This window comes from Eublepharis macularius, chromosome 5 (assembly GCF_028583425.1).
Source record: "Eublepharis macularius isolate TG4126 chromosome 5, MPM_Emac_v1.0, whole genome shotgun sequence".
Lineage (NCBI taxonomy): Eukaryota > Metazoa > Chordata > Lepidosauria > Squamata > Eublepharidae > Eublepharis > Eublepharis macularius.
The window spans coordinates 86,334,414-86,355,334 of record NC_072794.1 but is presented as its reverse complement, the minus strand read 5'-3'; the positions used below and the strand labels follow the sequence as shown (position 1 = coordinate 86,355,334).

The following is a 20,921-nucleotide window of genomic DNA, read 5'->3' as shown; positions in this document are numbered from 1 at the left end:
TGATATGAGTTTGTGATGTGATATGATTAAAGCTTAAAAAGCTTTAATCAACACAGAGAGAGGAAGTTTTCTAATGGTGTTGCTCTATGATGCTCAGTGGAGTTATACCCTTCTAAGCCCTTTGACTTTAATGGACTTAGAAGAGTATAACTCTGTTTTAGGATTGCACTGTCAAGCTACTTCTGTTAATCTGAAATTACTGCTCAATAAGTCAAGAGTTGTTTTACCACACAGGATCTTGGCATTTCTTTATATTCTGTACTTAACATTTTAAAGCTGTTTTTCACTATCCCTGTAATAATATCCATAGATGTTTTAAAATTTAGCCAATCATTCATGTTAAAATTGTTGTCAGTTTTATCCTATGATGGTGTAAAGTGCTGTCAAGTTGTAGCCCACTTGTGGCAACGTGTACATGGGATTTTCCAAGTAATTGCATGCAGCAATGCTATTCAGAGGTGAATTAAAATCAGGAATTACAGGTATTAGTTTTTGAACAAGAAATAAGTTTGTCTTGCCTTGGATTATATTGAACACATGAAGCTGTCTTATACTGAATTAGACCATTTGTCCATCAAGATCAATATTATCTACTCAGAAAGGAAGCAGCTCTTCAGGGTCTCAGGAAGGGTCCCTTTAACAGAAGATACCGGCTGTTGGACTGGGGGACTTTTTGTATGCATATCAGACACCCCTTCCCTATTAATGCATTGTGGATTTATAGTTTCTGTTTGTGATATTTTTTGGTAAACTGCTACAGTAGCTTGCTGATAGTGGTTTAGATATAAAAAAGTACATATGTATGAAAACACATGGGAAAAGCTGTACCTCTGCCCTTGTTACAGAAAGGTTATTTTTTAGAGATTGTGCTGAATCCCCCTCTTGAGAGCTTTTAAGAATGCCCTTCTGCATGCATCAATATTAAGTCAGCGCGTGCTTGGGCTTGTGTCCCAACATTACCAAAAAGATACTGGATGAGAGGGATTTGGGCACCAAGGATGTGCATGCTGACTTGAGGCAACAGGGTCATGGGAAGTAGGTGACACATATTTCCGTGGCAGTATGAAGACAGTCTTGATCCTTAGCGCGTCTGACTTCTCAACTTCGTTTATTTCAGCAGTTTCGACTTAGGAGGGTGTGTGGGAGTAGATCATTGCAATGGCAACAGTAACTGTATTTTTCTTGGCTCTTTGTCTTTTATTGTTTGAACTTTTGTTTTAAACCTTGTCCTTAGTTTCTTTGAGAGAAAAGTGAGCCATAAATGTCTTAAATAAACTCCAAGGTGGAATCTTTCTATTCTGCCCCCCTCCCTTCCTCCATCATTTTGGCCCAAGGCCACACTTTGAAAATAGAGGGAACAAGGTGAAGGCCTACAAAGTATCCTGGAAAGAGGCAGCAATTGGGAAATCCTACCTCAGCTTCCAAAATCTGCACCTCCAAAATGCATCAAGCACTTACAGACTTGTAACAGGTAGTTTTCCCTTCCTCCTTTTCTTCCTTGAACTGACCAGTTGCTGTCCGTATTGCCTGCCCCCTAGAGCACATTCAGGCTTCATGAAGCCATGTCTGGGTTTTCCTCTTTTGGTTAATTTACAGCATCATGTTTTAGCACACATGGAGAATCCCCAGATTGTGGTAAAATCAAGGTAGCCCATTTACACTGCTTTTGTGATCAACAGATTCCCATCACTTTACTACTAGGAGAAGTGCCGATTATCCCATCATTCCAGCCAACAATCTGTATGGTTTCAACATTTTAACATGTAAACTGGCATTCCTTAAATAGTTATTCTACAGTCTCTTCACTGACGTTGTGTACCTTCTGAGCCCGGTTTCTCTCCCAGGCATGTCAACTCAGTGGTGACTGGGATTGCAGGTGCAGCCTCTTCCCCAAAGAATCCTTTTGACAGCTCTCCTCCAACCCCTTGCCAATGATTTTTAGCTAATAAGTTTTTTCTTTCTAACAGGAGGAGGCTTCACCTTACTCTCTACTTGATATTTGCTTGAATTATCTGACTACTGACTTAGAGAAGTTTTGTACTGAAAGGCATGATGGGACATTGTGCTTGCAAGAGCCTGGAATATTTCCCCAAGAGGTGGCTGACCGATTGCTGCGGACAATGGCATTTAATGGTATAATGATTCTTTTTATGGATATCCTAATTAAAGTTAAAAAATACAAGCAGGGGACCCACAAGGAGTTACAAGGGGCATCTCATTTTCCCCTCCCCCACCATTTACCTTCCCTGAAAGCCCTGGTAGCCCCTCCCATTTTCTTGCTTCTTTCTCTCCCTCCCTCCCACCCACCTACCCATCTTTTATTTGTGCCTCCATCTTCAGCTATATTTATTATTTCATTTATACTCCACTTTCTCCACAGAAAGACTTTGGGAGACTCAAAGCAGTTTACATCATTCTCCTCTCTTCCATTTTATCCTCACAAAATCCTGTGGAGTAAGTTAGGCTGAGAATGTGTAACTGGCCCAAAGTCACCCATTGAGCTTCCACAGCAGAGTGGTGATTCAAACCTGGGTCTCCTAGATCTTTGTTTGAAACTCTAACCACTACACAACATTGGCTTTTGTGGTGGAGGAAATAGTGGCTGTTGAACAGTAGCAAGCAGCCAGTTATGGGTAAGTCATGCAAGTTTTGTGGTAGCAAGACACCTGGTGGTTGCTTGCACACCTGGCCCTGATGAGGTCAAAATAGTCCTGGAAAGGGCCCTGCTCCTTCCCCTGCTGCTCCTTACTGACAGAAACCAATGCTGGCAATACTGTGTAGTTGCCTAGCAATGGCCATTGAGGGCATTTGTTTCTTAAAGCAACAGGTGCTACTTCCATTATTTGGGGTTTTTACCCCCTCCTCCCAATTTTTTTTTGCAAACTTGGGGCTTTTCTCAGGTTTGTAGCAAGACCTGTCTTATTTTCCCGCATGAGGCCATGGTGAAAATTAGTTATACTGATATCCATGTGAATTGTTTCTTGATATTGTATTTTATTATCACAAGCAATGTGATTTTGTGTCATTGGAGATCAGTGGCTTCTTTTGTCAGGCAGTCATTTAAAATGATCTCCGGTTAAGGGAAGTCTGTTGCACTCATACAGCATACCTAGGGGTGTTCTAACAGGCCTATTATGCAAGATACTGGAGTTAACCCTTTCCAGAGAAAAAAGTTCTGTGCATTGCCTAGCTGATACCACATGTCAGTTTGGAGGGAGTTATGCTAGCACTGATCTGAGGAAGGGGGATAGAATTCAGCTCTGGAGCAAAGGCCTGGCATCCTGCTGGATCCTATATGCCTTGGCTTCTGCACAGTAATTTCCCCAGTACCATGAAACCCCCCAAAAAGAAGCCTCAGAACTAAGAGGGTTTTCTTCTCTTCTGGGAAACCTCCCTTTCTTCGACCCAGAAAGCCTCAGTCCCAAAGCTAATGGAGGAATTCCTAGCTGAGATATCTTCTCTAGAGATGGGCACGAATCAAATTACGACCCAAAAAAACACACGAACCAGGCCAGTTTGTGGTTCGCGAACCAGTGGTTCGTGGAAGCTCGTTTCTATGAACTTCCATGAACTTCCATGAACTGGTCTACTGGTTCCTTTGGGTCGTAAAGGGGCAGTTTAAATGGCCATTTCCCCAGGGAAATGGCCATATAAACTTGCAAGTGGCAGGTCCCTTTAAACTATCAGGTGGCAGGGGGGGATCCCCCCTTGCCGCCTGTCAGCTGATAGTTTAAAGGAACCTGCTGCTTGCAAGCCGCAGGGCCCTTTAAACTGCCCAAGCCCCAGCCCCAGCCCCACACTTACCTTGCCCTGTGGGCCCACGGCATCCTCCCCCTCCTCCTGCAAGGGGTGGGAAGGCCGTTTTTTGCCTCTTCTGCCACTGTGTGGGCCCGCAGGGCGGTGGTGGAGACTGAAAACAGCCTTCCTGCCCCTCAAATGGCCGCCACGGTGGCCAGCTGATAGTTTAGAGACCTGCTGCTTGCAAGGCAGGAAAGTGCCCTTTAAACTGTCAAATGCCCCTTTCCTGCCACGCTAAGCAGCTGGAAAGGGGCATTTAAATCCCACGAACCACGAACTGGTTTGTAAACTTGCCCCAATTCGTGCCAGTTTGTGGTTCCCGGTTCATGAAAATCCACGAACCTCATGGTTCAGTTTTTTTGTGGTTCATGCCCATCTCTAATCTCCCCATCCTTGCTTCCAATTTTTAAAAACATCCATGATATGTCTATTACTGCTTTTTCAACAGGACTGTTGAATGAGGCAACTGTGGGCATTTTTCGAGGCAACCAGATGCGCTTGAAAAGAGCTTGTATCCGCAGAGCAAAAATATCTGCTGTGGCTTTTCGGAAAGCATTTTGCCACCATAAGCTGGTGGAACTTGATGCTACAGGAGTGAATGCAGACATTACCATCACAGACATCATCAGCGGACTTGGCAGCAATAAATGGATCCAGCAAAACCTCCAATGCCTTGTACTGAACTCATTAACTCTTTCATTGGAAGATCCCTATGAAAGGTGCTTCAGTCAGTTGACTGGTCTTCGTGCTTTGAGCATTACCAATGTTCTCTTTTACAATGAAGATCTAGCTGACGTGGCTTCGCTTCCGAAATTAGAAAGCTTGGATATATCCAACACCTCAGTCACTGATATAACTGCACTACTGGCCTGCAAGGATCGCCTCAAGTCTCTTACCATGCACCACCTGAAATGCTTGAAAATGACAACCACTCAGATTTTGGATGTCATACGAGAGTTGAAATATCTGAATCATCTTGACATTTCAGATGATAAGCAGTTCACGTCTGATATTGCACTACGCTTGTTAGAACAGAAAGACATCTTATCCAGTCTTGTATCATTGGACATTTCAGGCAGGAAGCATGTTACTGATGAAGCTGTAGAAGCATTTGTTCAACAGCGACCATCCATGCAGTTTGTGGGGCTGTTAGCGACTGATGCTGGCTACTCATTATTTCTTACAGGAGAGGGACACTTAAAGGTTGGTATCTTTGGCAGGGGCGGGGGGATGACACATACCTGAAATACTAATTCTGAAATAAGTCCTTGTGCAAAGCTTAAAATTCTGGTTGGTGACAAGTGGATCTCTTCTGATGATGGGAGGCGATAAGGCTAGATACTTTTTGGTTTCTTAAGGCTATCAAAGGGCCTGCTGTCCCAGAAATGCCGTTGTTTTCATTTTGCATTGAATTTGCATTATTTTCAGGTAAAATGTGGGACAGCTAAGTGAGCCTTGCTTGGACCCCACCTCCAACTGTGGAGCCAGACGAGAGAATAGTCCCAGTGTACTCTACCTGCTTCTCTTTCTCTATTTTCTTCTGACATTTCAAGCCGTTACACTTTGTCTCTCACTGGCCATTTCTTCATTTACCATATGCTTTTTTCCTCAGCCGCTTACATTCTAGTTTTCAGGTAGTTGCTTATTTATTTATTTGTTTATTTATTTATTTATTGTCCACTTTTCTCACTGAGACTCAAGGTGGATTACACGGTGTAATACAATCAACAACTGAGACGTTAAAAATGTGTGCATTGCAGAAATTTGAAAAAAGCATACATTCAAATACAGGAAAAGAGATGGACCTTACTGAAACAAACATAAGCATTTTGATATGACTTATTAAATCATACAGATATTACCCAATAGGAGCATAACTACATCAACAGACAGTACTTGGTAGGATAAACTGCAGTCATTGCCCCTTTACCACAACATCTCTCTGAACCATTTCCTTACAGCACCACCCTACTGCCTGAGTAAAAAAAAGCCCTCCTGAATAATTCAGTTTTAGATAGTTTGTGGAAAGTTAAGAGAGCAGGAGCCTCCTTGAACTGTTCAGGCAGGCCATTCCATAAGATGGGGGCCACCACAAGAATGTGCTTGCGTGGGTAGCTGTTGATTTTGTCCATTTGCAGGGTGGCATCTGCAGAAGGCCCTGTTCACATGAACAAAACTGCTATGGTGGAACTTAGAGGGAGAGGTGAATGTGCAGATACGAGCGGACATGGCCATGAAGGGCCTTGTATGTGATGGTCAGAACATTAAATTGAGCCGGTGGAGAACATTAAACTGGATGGATAGCCAGTGGAGTGAGCTTGGGCCATTGGATCATCCACATATGTTGTATAGCTTTAATTTTTGATGGTCTGTTAGCTAGCTCGCTAGATGGATAGATGCATAGCGAGCTAGCATTGATTTACTGTAAATGTTTCTTGTCTTTGTAAGCTGAATAGTGGTGCCTGTTAAGGCCTAATGGCAAGATACACCTATAATAAATAATAAAATTCACTCAGGGAGATGCAAATCCATCAATTTTTCTGAAAGGTTCCTCTCACAGGTACCAGAATCTGCCTCTCACTTGCTCTTCAAACTTTCCTAAGTTAATAATAAAAAACTAAGAAATCAGCATGAAGGCTTTTAAAGGGGAAAATTGACTTTATTGCCTATATACTCTTCATCCCTCACATTGTGACAAAACCTCAAAGTAGTTTTTGCGATTGGGACTTTAAAGGCAATGTTGTTGCTTTTCTGGTGCACCTTTTGACAGGGTAAATGTGAGGGTGCTTGCCGATGGCATTAATGAGCCCCTTTAGATTATAGCTTGTGGGCAGCTGATCCTGGCTAGAGAAAAAGAATGCTTGTCTCCCTTCATACAATGCCTCTCGTCTTTCCCTCTGGTGTACAGCATAAGCTGTCTTATTCTTAAAAGCCTTAGTTATACAGCAAGGAGACTAAGCTAATGTTTTTAATGGTTGGGAAGGGATTCTGTTGCTTTGTCACTTTTACCATGCCAAGCAGCATAGCAGTGAAAAGTGGGCAGTTGAGTTTGTACCTGAAGGAGAGAAGAATAATTTTCTGCCCAGCAAGAAGTGACAGACCTGTGAAAAGGTCATTTCATACCTAAAGGCATGTTCTCCTCTGGTAACCCATCATAATCCAGCACTCTAGCAGGTTTATCTGCAGTCTTGAACTATTGTTCCTTAGATCTCAAAACGGCGGCTGACTGAGAGACTCATTTCTGTGGGCTTCTGCTTCCTGGGCTTTATAGCCAGGCAAGGTTGGGGAAATCAACCTGAGCCTGTCTCCTTATTGATAGGAGACACCCCAGCATGTGGTGCTGGATAGATCTGGAGATTATTTGGCTCTTTTTAATTAGAGAGCTGAAGACTCCCTGGCGTTCAGAGGACACAAACTTCAGCAGAAGCAGGACTGAAGGCGGCTGGAAGGACAGATAAATCTGCCAGGATCATTTGTATATACATATATATCCTTTTGACTATGCTAGGACCTTTTTTCTTTTTTCTTTTTTGTTCTTCTTTTAAAAGAACAAAGGAAAACTATAAACTATGTTTAATTTTGCTGTCTGGATGAAGGAGGCTTGTAAAAAAACTGCAACTCTTTATAAAAGTAAAAAGCAAGTACTTACATTTAGTCTTTGGCTTTAAAAATAATTGGGATGCTGACCTTAAAAATATTGCATTTAATTTTGGGAAGAAAAAGATTGCGGATTCTAACTTGGAAGAGTTGCTTCCAGGAAGAATGTTTACAGTTTCACCTCGGCATTTTAACAGACAATTAAGGGAACTATTTTAAACATATCTGGGAACTCAGCCAATTCTGGGCATTATCTCTTTCTTTTTTCCTGGCTTCAATATTATGCCCTGTTTGTTTTATTTTTCCTTTTTTTTCTTTTTCAAGAAGAAATAAGATGCGACAGCTGATTTCAAACTGTTTGGATTATTGGACTAATTTTGGATTACAAATTACCTACAAGGAAATATTTAAAGTTATAGCTCAGTTAAAATTCATTTATTAGCTCATCTTTTAAATATATATTGTTGAATTAGAACTGTTGCTATTATAACACTTCTTGATTGCATTATGCGACTTTGAGAGAGAGAGAAAAATGGCTGAACATTGAATATTTTAGAAAGCTATAGACTAAACTCTGACGTCATAGGATGACCGAGAGTAATATTCCAGCTACATAATCACCACCTACTGGCTTGAATAATGAACTGACTTTTCTCTTACTAATCTATTCTAAGGATAGACTTCTTGAGGTATTTAAGTGAAGAAGGAGTCAAGTTGAACTGAAGAAAATGGTTGCAGCTATGAAAAACGCTAAAGCCAAACTAAGTTCAGAAGATGTCATAAATATATCTCAAAAAATAATCTCAAGTCATATTAAAACTTTGTTTATAAAATTAAAGCAAGAGTGTAAAAACACTTTAACCCAGTAGCAGCAAACAAGAAGCAGTGCTGGAAGATAAGGAATCATTAACTCAGTTACAGCAAATGGACCAGAATACGTGAGGATCTTTCACTGAATCAAGGAAAGATTTCCAGAAGCTAAGAACTAAATTACTTTCTGGATTACAATAAATAAATCAGAAAACTCAAGAAAATAAAGATACTCAAGAAATTAAGATACAACAGAAGTTGTTCAGAGAGATACAAGGAAAAATTGAATCAAGCAAGCCCATTGATAAGAGCAGACCAGAGAATGGGAATTTTGCAAATGGAATTCAGAAGCAATAATCTGAGCTTTCGCGGAACTCGAGAAATGTTGGATGATTTGGCTTTAGAGAGTGTATTTTGAGGATTAGTACGAGACTTTGAAGGTCCAAGGCGACTTTGATCCAGGAGGCCCCTTCCGACAAGATGATCCAATGATTATACAGCTTTTTGGAAACTGAGCAAATTAGAATCAATTCAAGGCATGCAAGTTGGAAGAAAGTACGAAGGAAAGAAATACAAGTGGGATTGGGGGGGGGAGATTTATTTTGAAGTTTATCCATCCTGTTACTTAAAATTATTGTTGATTTATACAACTATGTTATAGAATTTTCTTTCTCTTTCCTTCAATATCATTCTTATTACTTCATTCTTAAGACTATGGTCTTTTTGTACGATTGGATGCATTTTCTATATACACAACAGGTCAATTTATTAAATTTAGAATGTATAATTAATATTAAAATAGACTAATAGTTAAGCTGAATAGTTAACCAATAAGTTAATATACTAAATATTATGAGGCTGAATATGATGTTGAATACAAAATGTTTAAAGTCTCACCTTGTGCTGAACCCTAAAAATATGTTATTAGATTTTCTACCAAGAAGTATTAGTTCGTCGTCGTACTTCTGTGCAGCCCCACATTGGGACTGCGCAGGCGCAGGCCAGCCGTGGAGAGATTTACCTAGCTTTTAGAAATGTTAAAGGGGACGCTTGGCACGCAGCAGTGTTCCCGCCAAAACGCGGCCAACAGCTCGAACGTCCCCGCATTCCCTCAGTTCCTTTTTCACCACCATCGAGGAAGGCTTTTCCTAGTGTTAGCTATTCGTCAGTGTTTTTTCAGCGTTCTTCGTAGTTCTTTTGGCGGAGATATCTTCCCTTTCTAACATCTTGGGAGATATCCGGCTTTATGATGTCTCAATCATCATTATTTAAGAAGTGCCAGCATTGTGGGACGAAAATGACCCAGTCAGACGGTCATGACCTGTGCCTTCTCTGTTTCGGCGAGGCCCATGTTGTGGAGCGCTGCACCATCTGTATGTCCTTCACTCCCGACGGCGGGGAGCGACAGGAAGGCCAGGTTGAGGGTTTTCCTGTGGGAGTCCAATCTTCTCCCCTTCAAGTCATCGGGAGGTCAATCGGGTGAGAAGCTGCGCTCCTCTGCTCCTTCCCTGTCCCCATCGCGAAGGTCCTCAGATCCGGCTCCATCTTCGGATCCGACGGAGCAGCCCGCTCCGAGGCGTTCATCGAGTTCCGAGCCCGCTTCAGGTGAGCCCTCGGTTCCATCAAAAAAGCTATCTGCCTCCCAGTCTTCGACTGCTAGGGCTACTTCGGAGCCCCCGCCTAAAAAGGCCAAGTGGAAGTCCAAAAGCAAGAAGCGGGCTCTGTCCACGACCACTGTTAGCCGGGGTCGTCCATCCCCCATGCCTGTTGCGGCTGAAGGAGAAGTTGACGACTTTCTCCATACCCCGTCTCCTCCTCGCACTCCGCTGCCTGTGGTACAAGATGACTATGTGGCCATGCCGAGTCTCTCGGAACTGTGTATATCCTTTGAGCATTCCTTACCATCCGCTCCGGTTCCATCTGAGTTGCCGGCTTCGTCTCTACCCTGGTCCTCGGTTCCAGCTAGTGATCCTCAGCGCTCTGCTCCAGGGCAGTGGCCGCCACAAGTGCCTCCTTCTCTGCCGCCCTGGCAACTGATTCCGGGCGTAGGTAACCTGGCTACATGGAAGGATTTTGTCTCCTGGCTGCAATCGTCAGCATCCTTCCTCCAACGCTCCATGGTTCCGAGTGCATCGGTTCCGATCCAGCCGGCCATGTCTGCCTATCCTCCTGCGCCGCCTCCCTTTCCTTCCACCTCTCAGGGAGTGCCACAGTCTTCTGCTGTGCAAGGAACCCGTCCATCGGTTCCGACCATGCCGACTACCTCCGTTCCGGCGCCTGCTCCCCCGGAGTTTTCCAGCTCAGAAGACGAAGAAGGCTTTGCTTCTCCATCTGAGTACTCGTCTGACATGGCGTCTAATCCATCTCCTGATGAAACAGTGGGAGAAGTTCGTTCCTCTTCCCCGAACGACGACTATCGGATGTTTGCGGAGCAGATGACTTGTATGGCAGCTGCCCTTGAGATCGACGTCTCTGCTACCACCAACAAGCCTAAGAGTAAGCTCTTGGAGGCCTTGTACTCCGGGTCCCCAGTTTTGGTGGCGTTTCCTCCTGTTGAGGACTTTATGGACAATGCCCATGCTCTCTGGCAAACTCTATCGTCGATTCCGGCGACCGTGCAGAAGGTGGACCGGTATTATCGTCTGAAGCAAGAAGACTGTCCCTTCCTGTTCGCCCATCGAAAGCGGTCTTCCCTGGTGGCCGAGGAGGTCCACGCCCGGTTCCGACACGGTTCGTCCTCCGCGCCAGCTGACCGTGAAGGTCGTAAGCTTGACAACGTCGGTCAGAAGATCTACTCTTTGGCATCCATGGGGTTCCGCATTGCCCATTTCTAGGCGATCATGGGCTCTTACAACCTGTTCCTCTGGAAGCGTCTGTCTTCCTATCTTTCTGACCTCCCAGAGGATCGGCGTCCCCTGGTCAAGGCATTGCAGGCGGAGGCGATCAAGCTGGCCAAGCAGCAGATGACCGCGGGGAAGGATGCTGCTGACTGTTCCGCCCGGTCAGTGGCATCTTCTGTGGTGCTGAGGCGTCACGCCTGGTTGCGGTCCACAGCTTTACCCCTAGACAAACAAGCCAAAATAGAGGACTTCCCCTTTGAAGGTGCCCTCCTCGGAGAAGACCGATGACTCCCTCTCTCAGATGAGGAAGAATCATCAGACTGCGAAGTCTCTTGGGGTCATCACGTCTCAGCAGCCCAGTGTTCCAAGGTACCGTTCCAGGCGGTTCCATGCTTACCAAACCTTGTACCAGCTGTAACACCAGGGGCAATTCTCCTACAGTCAGCCCTACGGTCAGCGGTCTTACTCGGCCCCGCAGAGGCACGCATCCAGGCGATCCGGCTGTTCCAGGGGAAAGCAAGCCCAGCCTTCTTCTCCTAAAGCCTCAACTTCTGGGCAAAAGTCCATCTTCTGACTAGGCCTGGATGCTCCCCAGTTGATCCCTGCGAGCACTGTTCAGTTTGCTCCTTTCCTGGACAGGCTTCGGCCTTTTCTGCCCGTTTGGCAGCTGGTTACTGATGATTCTTGGGTCCTCACAATCATGGCCCATGGTTACAAGTTGTTGTTTATTGACACCCCTCCTCTTTCTCACCCTCCCCGTTCCTCTTCCTGTTCTGATGTTGTTCTGCAAAATAATGTTTTGGAGTTACTAAATAAGGGTGCTGTCCGTGCAGTTAATCTATCTGAGTCCCCTTGGGGGTTCTACTCCAGATACTTTCTTGTGGACAAGAAGGACGGTGGGTCTCGACCCATATTGGACCTTAGGGGTTTCAATACTTATCTCAAGGTCCAGAAATTTCAGATGCTGACCTTGGCACCTTGGCAAAGGTCATAGAGCTCTTGGAAGTGGGCGTCTGGCTGGCCATCATTGATCTGAAAGATACCTACTTCCATGTCTCCATCTATGAGGGGCATAGGAACTACCTCCGCTTTCTCTGCGGGGGTACGGTTTACGAATATACGGTTCTGCCTTTTGGGCTGGCCTCGGCCCCCCGTGTATTTACAAAATGTATGGCCACTGTGGTGGCGTATCTGAGGTCCATGGGCTGTGTCATCTACCCTTACCTGGACGACTGGCTCCTAGTGGGGCCCTCTGCTGAATCCCTCCAGGATCACCTTACCCTCACCTTGTCATTACTTTCCAGGTTGGGGCTTATGGTGAATTTTGACAAGTCTGTTCTATCCCCTGTCACGGCCATACACTTTATTGGCGTCCATTTTGACTCTCCTCTGGGAAGAGCGTATTTACCCCCTGATAGGCTCCGCAGGCTAGCTTCTCTAGCCCGCCACTTTATTTCTAACCGTTATCAAACGGCTTTGCTGATTCAGACCTTGCTGGGCCTTATGGCCTCCTCTACTGGTGTAGTATTTTTTGCACGGTTACGTATGAAACCCCTGCAAAATTGGTTTGTTCGCAAGTTCAATCCTCTGACCATGAGTCAACATCAAAGGTTTTCTATACCTAGAGTGGTACTGAGGTCCTTGGGCTGGTGGACGGTCTCAGAAAATTTATCTGCAGGTTGCACATTTGGTACCTTTCTGGCTGAGGTCACTGTCTCTACTGACGCCTCTACCCTAGGGTGGGGAGGGCGTTGTGGCAGTTTGACGGCCCAAGACACTTGGTCCCCAGCTGAAGCTGGCATGCATATTAATGTGTTAGAGCTTAGAGCGATCTGTTACTCCCTTGCTTCTTTTGCAGATGTGCTTCGCAACAGATGGGTTCAAGTCCTTTCGGACAACACGACAGCCTGTTACTACCTCAACAAGCAGGGAGGAACGGTCTCGCTCAAGCTCTGCGCAGAAGCCACGGCTCTGTGGAACTGGGCCATAACCAACAGCGTCCTTCCAAGAGCCATTCACATTGCAGGGGAGCTCAACACCTCGGCAGATACGCTCAGCAGGATGTTTCTGCCCCAGCACGAATGGTCCCTCAACCTTGCCTACCTTCAACTGGTTTTCCGCAAGTGGGGTTGTCCACGGGTCGACCTGTTTGCGACGGTCGTGAACAAGAGGACACCCTTGTTCTGTTCTCAGGCTGGGATAGACCCCCAATCCCTGGGGGATGCATTCCAAATTCCCTGGACCCCGGGATTCTTTAACGCCTTCCCGCCCTTCCCTCTCCTGCACAAGGTTCTCTGCAGGGTCAGGGCCTTCAAGACCCACTGCATCCTGGTGGCCCCATGCTGACCCCGTCAAGAGTGGTTTCCCCTGTTGCTCTCCCTTTCTCGGGGACGATGCCTGCCTCTGCCGCCTGTTCTGGACCTGCTCTTCAGAGACGGAATCTGGCACCACAATGTGGAGATCCTAAAACTGGCTGCCCGGCTCCTGTACCCCCCGGAATAGGCCTGTCTTCTGGAGTCCTGCGGGTCATTCTCAATGCCCGCAAGCTGTCCACCAGACTGTCCTATCATAGGAAATGGTCCCGTTTTTCCCACTGGTTGGTCCCTAAGGGGGTCTCCCCCTTTGCCTGTCCTTTGCCCCTAATATTGGAGTACCTCCTGGGTCTGCAGTCGCCTTTGCCAGCATTAAGGTTCATATGGCTGCGATTTCTGCTTTTCATGAGCAGATTGATGGGAGAACTGTTTTTGCCCACTGGCTTTCTAAACAGTTTCTGAAGGGTCTGTTTAAGACTTTCCCTCCTAGGGCTCCACCGGTTCCTCAGTGGAGCTTGTCACTAGTCCTTTCCCAACTGATGCTCCAGCCCTTTGAGCCTCTGTCAACCTGTCCCTTGCCATTGCTCACACAGAAAGTGGCCTTTTTGGTGGCGGTTACGTCCTCCAGACGGGTGGGGGAACTTACCGCTTTTCGTGTTGACCCACCATTTCTGCAGTTTTTCCCAGAAAAGGTTGTGCTCCACACTAGCATGGAATTCCAACCCAAGGTGGTCTCAAAATTTGATTTACAACAAAAGGTGGTCCTCCCTTTCTTTTTCCCATCCCTCTTCCCCAGGGGAACAGTCACTACACACTTTGGATCTGAAATGTGCTTTATTGTTTTATTTGCATCGCACCAAATGTATCAGGAAGTCTCCTGCACTGTTCGTGTGTTACTCTGGTTCCCGTAAAGGTCTTCCTGCTTCTGCCCAGCCCATCTCCCGATGGGTGGTGTCTGCGATTAAATTCTGTTACCGTCAGGCTGGAGTACAGTGCCCTTTTTCATTGACTGCTCATTCGACTCGAGCGCAAGCTGCTTCTGCTGCCTTTCTCTGTGGAGTCTTTCTTCAGGACGTCTGCCAGGCTGCAACTTGGTCTACACCAGACACCTTCATCAGACATTACTCTGTGGACGTGAATGCACGGTGTGAATCAGCTGTTGGCACGGCTGTCCTGCATTCCTTATTCATACCCGCCCCCATTGGTGAGGAGCTTGCTATTCTCCCAATGTGGGGCTGCACAGAAGTACGACGACGAAAAACAGGGTTTCTCACCTGTAACTGTTGTTCGTCGAGTATCTTCTGTGCAGACACACATTCCCTCCCGCCTGCCCCGCTGTGAGTGCTGTTTTCTATATGTTGTTGGCTCTCTGGCGGCTCAGGTGAACTGAGGGAATGCCGTGGACGCTCGAGCTGTTGGCCGTGTTTTGGCGGGAACACTGCCGCGCATGCGCGGTGATGCCGAGCGCCCCTTTAACATTTCTAAAAGCTAGGTAAATCTCTCCGTGGCTGGCCTGCGCCTGCGCAGTCCCAATGTGTGTCTGCACAGAAGATACTCGACGAACAACAGTTACAGGTGAGAAACCCTGTGTTTTTTTCCCCCTGTATAACAGACCAATTGAGGGAGAGGAGTAATGTTATGAAATTTAGTTGTGTTATATATCTTGCTTATATTTTCTATGTACCTTAAATCTATTACCATATAGTCTAAATATTTATTTCTGTTGTAGCTTAAATTTAGTATTCTGTATTTTGTACAAGATTCTATGCACTTTCTATTTTTCCTTTCAAATAAAATTCTATTTTTTTCAAAAGAAAACTGTTGTTCTTACATTTGAATAGACACTAAAATGGTGTCTTACAAAGGTACTTCTCAGATGGGTCACTAAGCTTATGTGGTAACAGATTGTAACCATGTATATACAACAGAAATCATTCTGTAGCTTTTTTGAAGAGCAAAGGCTTTTTTACTGACATGTCATTATCATGTTTGACAAACTAGGATGAAATCCTCTTCAGTATCAATACCAATGGCTCATAAAAGCAAACCAATGCAATGTCTGCTATCTTATTTTTATACTTGTGTGATTTTTAAAAAAATGTATAAGTGCACTTCTATCTCTTTCCAAGTGATTAATGTATTCTGCTGAAATATTTACTTCAATTGTAATGTTAATGTTACTTTGAATCTTTTGGAGAAATCTGAAGTTAAGGTCTCTCATCTGAAACATCTAGGATGTTTAGGTCCGGGTTACGTTTGATGGATCCATTATTTCACTTCTATGATGCTTTGCTGCACATTTTGTGCATTGAATTTGCCTAGGAGCATAGAACTTGCAGTGCTTAAGAATGTTGAAATATTGACTTATTTCACATGCATAATTGATAGGTTCACACTACATCATGGGTCTACTTCATGTGGATAAAATTACAGAAGGTGGAGTGACATGAAAAGTAATAATACAAAAAAATCATTGAGAGAAGGCATATGATAAAAGTTTTCTGATTTATTTAAATAAGTGGTGGGTTTGTCAAAAGCCTGCTGGATTTTGATCACAATATCTGAATTTATAGAGTTATATGTCTTGAATCCTGTTTTTGCCAAATGTTGGTAGCAATGCTATCTAGATTGCTGCAATTCATATAGCAAAGACTGTCCAATTATTTGTTTGTTATAGTCCACTATTCTCATCAAGACCCAAGGCAAATTACACAGTGCAAGTGAAATAAAATATAATCAACAGCTAGAACATTCACTGAGCAAAATACAATAATGAACAACTGTTAGGATATTCAATGAGCAGATACAATAGGGGCTAGTAACAGGCATAAAGCCAAGGACAGAGATGAAATCTTTCTGAAACAAAGTGTAACTAATTAACATGGACACTCCTTAGTAGGAGCATATCTAAATCAGTAGACAGTAACCAATGCCATAATCTGCAATCCCTGTCCGTACCAAGGCATCTCTCTGAGCTATTTGTTATGACACAGCCCTTTAATCTGAGTAGAAAGCTCTCTTGAATAATTCAGTTTTACATAGTTTGCAGAAAGCCAGGAGGATGGGAGCTTTCCTGACTTCCTCAGGCAGGCCATTCCATAAGGTGGGGGCTACCATGGAGAAAGTGCATGTACAAGTTTGTATGAGCTGTTGATTTTGCCCAGCTGCCCAATATATTTCGTCCCTAATTAAAAGATCTTGGGTAATAAGGATGGGAAAACCCTCTGCTTCAGAGATTATGGAAAGCTACTGACAAGTGCTAATCTACTACACTAGGTTGAAAACTATTCTTTTGCTTACAGTGTGGGAGGTCGACAGTTATTCTTGGTATAAGACTGTGTATCCCACTACTTGTTATGAACAGCATGTTAGCATAAAAGATGTTTATCACGTCTGCAGATGTCTTGGGATCTTGATTCTAAAGGACAACTGGGGCAGAGGTAATTGAGGGCAGAGGTAAACTCTTTATCAAGAAACTTAATCAAAAGCTTGAAAGGAGTTACAGACTTTGAAGAGCAGTGTGATGCTGTAGCTTCTGACTTCCATAGATCAGAATCTACCAGACATCACAGTGGAAGAATCCTTTGTTTGCTGTACAGTTGTTGCAACACAATGTTTGAGCAAAAATGCATGTGGCTGTTAAGAACCTAGCCAAAAGTTGGAGCAGCTAGTGATGTTCAAAGGAGAGAACATTAAGTTTTAATTCAAGTCGTGCAAAGCAAGACATTTGTGCAAAATACACTTAAAGATTATAAGGGCGTCCTCTGTGCTTTAGGGGCAAGTCAGGCACCACAATGCCATTTAAATACTCCCCAGTTGCTATTTTAACTTTGATGATTGTATCCCCCTAGCTTGAGATATTTAAAACATATAAAGAGTTCAAGTATGTACCAAGAATTTACCAGACTATCTCCATCTAGAAAGGTGACCATTGGGTCACAGGATTATTTGAAATAAAGAAATAATATAAGCAGTTTGTATCTATACTAAGGAACTAGAACTGTGCAAGCAATAGGATATAGAATTTGTGAAGGGACTATTAATAGGGGGTAGAGAACATGTTTTGCATGCATAAAGTCTCAGTCCCTGGCATTTGCAGTTAAAAGGCCTCAGATAGCAAACTCAGAAAGACCTCTATCTGAATCTTAGAAAACACCACCAGTCAGAGTAGTCAATAGCTAGATATAACAATACAATATAATGTTTTATATTCATGTAATTCACTTTTTATCATGGAGTGTGATACACCAGTTGTAGCAAGTACAAATTATTCCAGCATACACTCTTAAAATGCAACATTATGTCATATGAAGGAAGTTTCCTGTTGTAGCTACCAGAAAGGTTTGCTTGTTATATCCAGTAATGAATGGCAGATCTGATTTATATCGAGGTAAGAATGATAGTCAGAGAAACTTTGGGGAAGTTAAATAAGTGAAGTCTTTGGGTTTCATAAAATTTCCAGTTTTGTGTCTCATCTTTCAATAATGACAACAAAAAATTTATCTTCTTCTGCCTTTGTTATGAGAGCTTGTCGTTTTTGTTGGTATGTTGTAGGTATCAGGAGAAGCAAATGAAACTCAGATTTCTGAAGCTCTGAGGCGTTACAGTGAGCGAGCCTTCTTTGTGAGGGAAGCACTCTTTCATCTCTTCAGCCTTACTCATATTATGGAAAAAACCAAGCCAGAAATTCTAAAGGTAAAACCATTAAGCAATGATGAACCAGCTTTGCAAGCGTCTCTGTGTAAATGTCATCTGGTAAACCTGAGATACAATGGAATGAAATGTGCATGCATGATCAGAATAACCTCACAATCAAGTGAGGTTAACCTCCCAAGGGAGGAAGAAGAAAGCAAAAAACAAAAAGTATAGAACAAAATTTTTAAAAATTGTCATACTATATCCATATGATTATGCTAACCAGGGCTTTTTTTCAGGGGGAACACGGGGGAACGGAGTTCCGGAACCTCTTGAAAATGGTCACATAGCTGGTGGCCCTGCCCCCTGATCTCCAGACAGAGGGGAGTTTAGATGGCCCTCCGTGCCGGTGCGGAGGGCCATCTAAACTCCCCTCTGTCTGGAGATCAGGGGGCAGGGTCACCAGCCATGTGACCATTTTCTCTGAGGGCAACCCACTGAGTTCCACCACCTCTTTTCCCAGAAAAAAGCCCTGATGCTAACTCAATGTCAGGTTGTTGAAATGTTCCCTTATTTTTAACCATAAAAAAGAGAGGCAATAAAATTTAAAATGGAATAAAGAAAAGCAAAATGATTATCTCTCTCATGATAGAACATTTGGAAGAGAAGGTCATTTTAATCCTAATTTGAAGGGCAGTGGAAGAACATGGTATAAAAAACTCTTTGCTACAGTAAGGAAATATTGTCCCATCCTCCTCCATTTTGAAGTACTTGCTGCCTTTGGGTAACTTGAAGATTTGATGTAATAACTCAAATGTTTATCACGGGAGATGCAGTAATAGCCAACTCATTTAGCTGGTGTGGTAAAGTGGGTCTAACCGTGGGCTGAACTGCATGTGAGAGCAGCAAACTCATGTAACTTTGAATGCTTTCTGTGAAATGTCAATAAAGTGGCAAGATTTAGGATGAGGAAGCAGTTTTCCAGTAGAAAAAGGATGTGTTTGTGTTGCTGAATATTTTTCCTGTTTTCTGTTTCTCCCTCCTACAGCTCCTTTCCTCTCACAAACAAGCTCTGACACCTGAGCTTGGCTGGAGAGAAACTTGAGGCTGCCAACGGTCTGGGAGAAAACTATCCTGCCCCTTAATAGGATGTTATTTCCCTATACCATCAAAAGTTTTAACCACCCATCTCTACACATTAAGCCCTTCATTATTAAAGGGGCAGAATGTCTTTTCCTCCAGCTTAGGAAAAACTGATTTGGATGTGCATGGTACTAATAAGAATATGCTAGTGATGGTGAGTTTTTCTTTCCCCAGGCTTTGCCTCAGTCAAAATCCTGTACTCCTTTGCCTCAGTTTCTTCATACCCCATCCAATACTGAATAAATGTGGTCTTGGAAGAAAGGAAAGGGCTATATGAATGGCATAGCCTCTAATCAGGGGATAAAAATGCTAGTCTGTTCATCTGTGTCCTGGAAATTTTAAGTGTGTGTGTGTGTGTGTGTGTGTGTGTGTGTGTGTGTAAGATCCAGTCTTGTATAGTGGTTAGAGTATCAGACTAGGATCTGAGAGACCCAGGTTCAGGTGCCTACTTTACCATAGAAGCTTGCTGAGTGACTCTGGGCTAGTCACACTCTCAGTCTAACCTATGTCACAGGGTTGTCGTGAAGATAAAATGGAGGAGAGAAGGATAATTTAAACTCTTTGGGTGCCCACTGGGGAGAAAAGTGGGATATAAATGAAGTAAATAAAAATAAAAAATAGATAAGAAAAAGAGAGACTGAGGCTTACTTATAGCTAGTTCATAGATTCTTGGAGAGATAAAATTGACCAGGACTGCCACAAGTCCTTGGACAAAAGTTCTCTTTGTGCCCTCCCCAACTTTCAGAAGATGCCTAATTAGAACAAATACGTTCCTGCTGTCCCTCATCAGCACCATGTCCAGTTCCTAGAGCAATCTGAGCCCTTGGAATTTTGTACACATGGCTTCTCGCCTTCCTTGGCAGTTCTGAAGATGACTTTTCTAAAGATCTGAGTTTGAATCTGTTTTTTAAAAAAATGTGAGATCAAATTCTGATTGGGCTCTGTGTGTATGTTTGTTTTCAGCTGGTAGTTATTGGAATGAGAAACCACCCTCTCAATTTGCCAGTGCAATTAGCAGCGAGTGCCTGCGTATTCAACTTGACCAAACAGGAGTTAGCTCTAGGCATGCCTGTTAGGCTCTTGGCAGATGTCACTCACTTACTCCTTAAAGCCATGGAGCACTTTCCCAACCATCAACAGGTAAGCTTTTTTCTTTTTCAACACAAAGAGCTGAAACATTAAAATGCTGAAATATTTGGCACTCTTTCCAAAAATGAAAAATCATTTCCATGAATCTATTTAGAAGAGTTGAGGATTATTGACTTCTAATAGACCACTATTAAATCTACTGCAAAGAACAGGAGTGGGGAGCCTGTTCTGGAACAGGAATGTGGTTCATATGATCCCACAATGGATACGCCACACTACTGTGAAACTGGCTTAATCATAAAACACTGGTAAGTTCATCTGAGAATGCAGTCATTCCAGCAGCATTAGCTCTACATGGCATAATTTCTATTTACTTCACCTTCTGTCAAGGTAGCGGGTATTTTGTTGACAAGGTCTGGCAGACTTGAGTGATAATGTATTGTGAAGCTCTATACTATCCTTCCAACCTACTCTATTTTGTTGCATTTCATTCCAAAACAAATAACTGCAAAATGACAATAGCAAATTATAAGAAGGAAGTATTGTGGATCTTGATACATAAGAATACAAGGATGTTGCCTTCTAAGATTCAGATGAGATCACTGGTCCGTGTAGGCCAGTATTTTCTATTCAGTATTGTCTGGCCGACACTGTTCAAAGGCTTTCCCAGTCCTGCTTCCTTGAATCCCCTTTACTT

General features: G+C 43.6%; 1 protein-coding gene across 1 annotated transcript in view; it reads left to right on the top strand.

Annotated features, from left to right (window-relative positions):
* Positions 1-20,921, top strand: part of LOC129331051 (protein zyg-11 homolog B) — a 44,061-nt gene that overhangs the window by 6,811 nt on the left and 16,329 nt on the right. Inside the window, exons 2-5 of the mRNA XM_054981372.1 lie at positions 1,968-2,133; positions 4,247-5,001; positions 17,912-18,052; positions 20,099-20,275. Of these exons, the coding sequence (XP_054837347.1) occupies positions 1,968-2,133; positions 4,247-5,001; positions 17,912-18,052; positions 20,099-20,275 (1,239 nt within the window). The remainder of the gene's footprint in view (positions 1-1,967; positions 2,134-4,246; positions 5,002-17,911; positions 18,053-20,098; positions 20,276-20,921) is intronic.